At 38.5% G+C, this 3,754-nt stretch overlaps 1 protein-coding gene across 1 annotated transcript; it reads left to right on the top strand.

Annotated features, from left to right (window-relative positions):
- The first annotated feature begins 2,009 nt into the window (after window positions 1–2,009).
- On the top strand, window positions 2,010–2,948 carry LOC118853479 (olfactory receptor 1030-like). The gene has a single exon (XM_036763585.1). It carries the CDS (start codon window positions 2,010–2,012, stop codon window positions 2,946–2,948), a length of 939 nt encoding a protein of 312 aa, XP_036619480.1.
- The last annotated feature ends 806 nt before the right edge of the window (window positions 2,949–3,754 follow it).

The following is a 3,754-nucleotide window of genomic DNA, read 5'->3' as shown; positions in this document are numbered from 1 at the left end:
TAACTTTGCCATGAGGAAATTGAAGTTCAGAACAATTAAGTGTTTTATACAGGTTCACAAAGCTTTTGTGCCTAAATCAGAAAATGATCTCAGATGTCCCTCCTCCAAGTCTAGGACTCTATCCCATAGCCTTTAAAAATTTCTAATCTCTGATTTTATTGGTGTAAATAGCAGTCAGGGATTTTGCATTTCATTAAGAGAGGTGTAACTTGGCTGAACAATATACGGTGTATGATTGTGATGGAAAACTACTGTGCTATAAGAAAGAAAATAACGAAGAGAGAAATGAGCAGAACCAAAAGAACATTGTATACAGTCACAGTGATATTGTTTCAAGAATGACTTTGAGCAAAGAAGGTATTTTGAGTATTATAAATACCCAAATTAACTATAAAGGACATATGAAGAAAGACACTGTCTGCAGCCAGAGAAAGAACTGATAAAAAGAAGTATGTACAGAATAATTTTGTACACACACACTCACACACACACACACACACACACACACTTACATATATATACCCACATACCTATTTGTGTCTAATGGTATACATGTCTACAGTGGGGGGAAAGAAAAAAAGAAATTTACATGAGAATTTTGTTGTATATTTGAAAGGAATAGCAAGTCATGCTGTAGATTTACAGTTTCATATGCAATTATCTTTTTCTTATCTTTTTCATTGTACTATGTTATGGAAATGCTTTTTTTGTTTGAGTGGGGTAGCTTCTATAATGGAGGTGAACATGTGACAACATTAAACTATTAGGAAATTTTTAATAAGTTTTGGTAGAAAAGATATCATTAGGTGAAAATGTATCATAGGAAAGGAAGATGGACCAATTACATAAGGACAAGGAATGACAAGTAGAAGACTGGGGTATGTACCTCCCTGGCATTTTCATAATGTAAAGAAAAAGTGAAGAAGGCCTCCAACACATTCAGAAGGCCCTTTGTGACAAAATCATGTGCAAACTCACTTTTTGGCATTCAAAGAACTTCAGATTTTGACCCCTTCCTGCATTTTCAGTCTTACTGTATTCTGCTTACATCTGGGTACTCTGTTTTCCAGTGACCAATGTCTGACCTCTTTGAGGTACCTCACAAAAGACAATCCTTTTCTGGACTGTAAATTTTTACTGGCCATCCTTCATGCCTGGAATTCCTCCCTCCTCATATCTACCTGAGTTCTTTGGCTTAAAGTCTCGGTTAAACTTCCATCTTTTACAACAAGCCTTACCTCATCCCCCTTAATGCTAGTACCTTGCCTCTATTGATTATTTCCATTTGCACTTATTTATGCAGCTTTAAAATAATATCCACCTTTTTATCTACTGTGATCATATGTTAATTCATTATGAATTTCAAGATCACTTTTATCAAGTCTTGCTAGGCGCTAAGCCCCAGGCCCATACTCTTTTACTAACTAGGCTTAAAGCCCCATGCCCACCCCCTTTTGCTGATTAGGTTTGAAGCCTTCAGGCCCTAAGAAGGGTATATATACTGGAGGTTAGCACTTTGCTTTGGGGCTCTCACTCACTAGAAGTGTCATGTGATTTGACCAGATGGGAGTCTGGGTAGCTGCTGGAGCCCGCAGGCTTGAAAACCCAGATGTTAGTGACTCTCTCTCTGGTAATTATGTATTTCTTTGGTCAGACAGCTAGAGGCCTGTGTGTTGATAACTTTGTATGTTTGCTCAGTTTATATTGTCTCTGTTTATAATTTGTTGTGTTCGTATTTGCTCTGAAGTTGAGGGTGCTGACTTTTCCCCTGAACTAAGTGAATGATGTATGTATGTTTGATTAAAGTGAGATTGTTAAGCCCTTCAAGTTGCTTTCCTCAAAAAAGCAGATCAAAGGACCTGTGTTAGCAGCCTTCCTGTGTGCTGGTGTTGTTGGTCTTACACCCCGGTCTTACAGTGGCTGCTAGCAACATTGTTGTTACAAATACCTAATGGGAAATGGTCATGTTTATCTTCCCTTTTTACCTTCCTAGGTATTAATTGAACCAAATGTCCAAGATGAACTATACCATGGTGACCGAGTTCATTCTCTTGGGACTGACTGACGATCCAGAGTTGCAGCCTATACTTTTTGTAATATTTTTAGTAATCTACCTCATCACTGTAGTGGGGAATGTGGGAATGATTGCACTGATCAGGAGTGACCCCAGACTTCACACTCCCATGTACTTTTTCCTTAGCCACTTGTCATTTGTGGATCTTTGTTATTCCACCAATGTCACACCTCAGATGCTGGTCAACTTTTTATCTCAAAGAAAAACCATTTCCTTTGTTGGCTGCATCATACAATTTCATTTTTTCATTGCCTTTGTAATCACTGATTATTACATGCTCGCAGTTATGGCCTATGACCGTTATGTGGCTATCTGTAATCCACTGCTCTATATTAGCAAAATGTCCAAGAACATCTGCATCTCACTGGTCACAGCACCCTATGTCTATGGCTTTGTCAACGGCCTGATACAAACTATCCTGATGCTCCGTCTATCCTTCTGTGGCCCTAATGAGATTAACCACTTCTACTGTGCTGACCCACCTCTCATGGTCCTCTCCTGCTCAGACACTTATGTCAAAGAAGCTGCCATGTTTATAGTTGCTGGTTCCAACCTCACTTGCTCTCTCACAATCATTCTTATCTCTTACACGTTCATATTCATGGCCATCCTGCGCATCCGCTCAACTGAGGGCCGGCGTAAAGCTTTCTCTACCTGTGGCTCCCACCTGACAGCTGTCACTATCTTTTTTGGGACTCTTTTTTGCATGCATCTAAGACCCCCCTCAGAGACATCTGTAGAGCAAGGGAAAATTGTAGCAGTTTTCTATATTTTTGTAAGTCCTATGTTAAATCCCTTGATCTACAGCCTGAGGAACAAAGATGTAAAGGATGCTGTGAAGAGAATTGTCAAAAATAAATTACAAGCTAAATAAGACCACAATTTCCATCATATCTGCGTTTCTCCAATATTGCGTATACATGGCCTCCAATAAGGTTTGCCGATTAATTGACATTAGCACAAACATCCAAAGAAGCAGCATGGTAATATCCCAGAGATGTAGTAACCTGGATTTCTTTTAGTCCTTGTTATCCATGGTTGGAGCATGTATGTGGACACATCTGTATTTGCAGTATATGTATGAACATGTGCTCCATATTGAGACCATATACTTCCTACATTCACTTTAAAGGTTTTAATGTGATGTTTTCTTATGCCAGTCATTTCTTCACATGTTGTCCGAAAGAATGAAGTATAATACTTTCCCTTACAAAAAAGAAATCAAGAAAAACTGACACAGTAACCATGTATTGGAATGTATGCATCATTCATTTAACTTAGTCTTCTCCTTCTCTATGTGTCTTGAGGGGAGGAAATATGTTTCACCATTTGTTCTCCGGGACCATGACTGGACATTGGAATTAATCTGAGTTCAGACAATAACTGTGGTTTTCTCACTGACATTACTATAGTCGTGCTTATTGTTAGCCTGGTTCCATTTTCTTTACTCTGCATCAGTTGACATTTATTTATGTTGTCTTGAATTCACATGTGTTTCATATGGTATTATACTATTCCATTTTTTTGTACAGTACAAATTGTTCATCCATACCCCAAATGATCAAACCCACTATGTTTCCAGTTTCCCCTCCCCCCCATACAATGTACTGGTATCAGTATTTAGGGCATTTCTTTATTTTACACCCTTGAGGTATAAGATAGAACAAGCCACGGAATCAA

The sequence above is a fragment of the Trichosurus vulpecula genome, chromosome 6 (genome assembly GCF_011100635.1).
Source record: "Trichosurus vulpecula isolate mTriVul1 chromosome 6, mTriVul1.pri, whole genome shotgun sequence".
NCBI lineage: Eukaryota > Metazoa > Chordata > Mammalia > Diprotodontia > Phalangeridae > Trichosurus > Trichosurus vulpecula.
This window is presented reverse-complemented; position numbering and strand designations above follow the sequence as displayed.

Coding starts and splice junctions, on each gene's coding strand:
- LOC118853479 (XM_036763585.1), top strand. CDS start 2,010: ATGTCCAAGATGAACTATACCATGGTGACCGAGTTCATTCTCTTGGGA.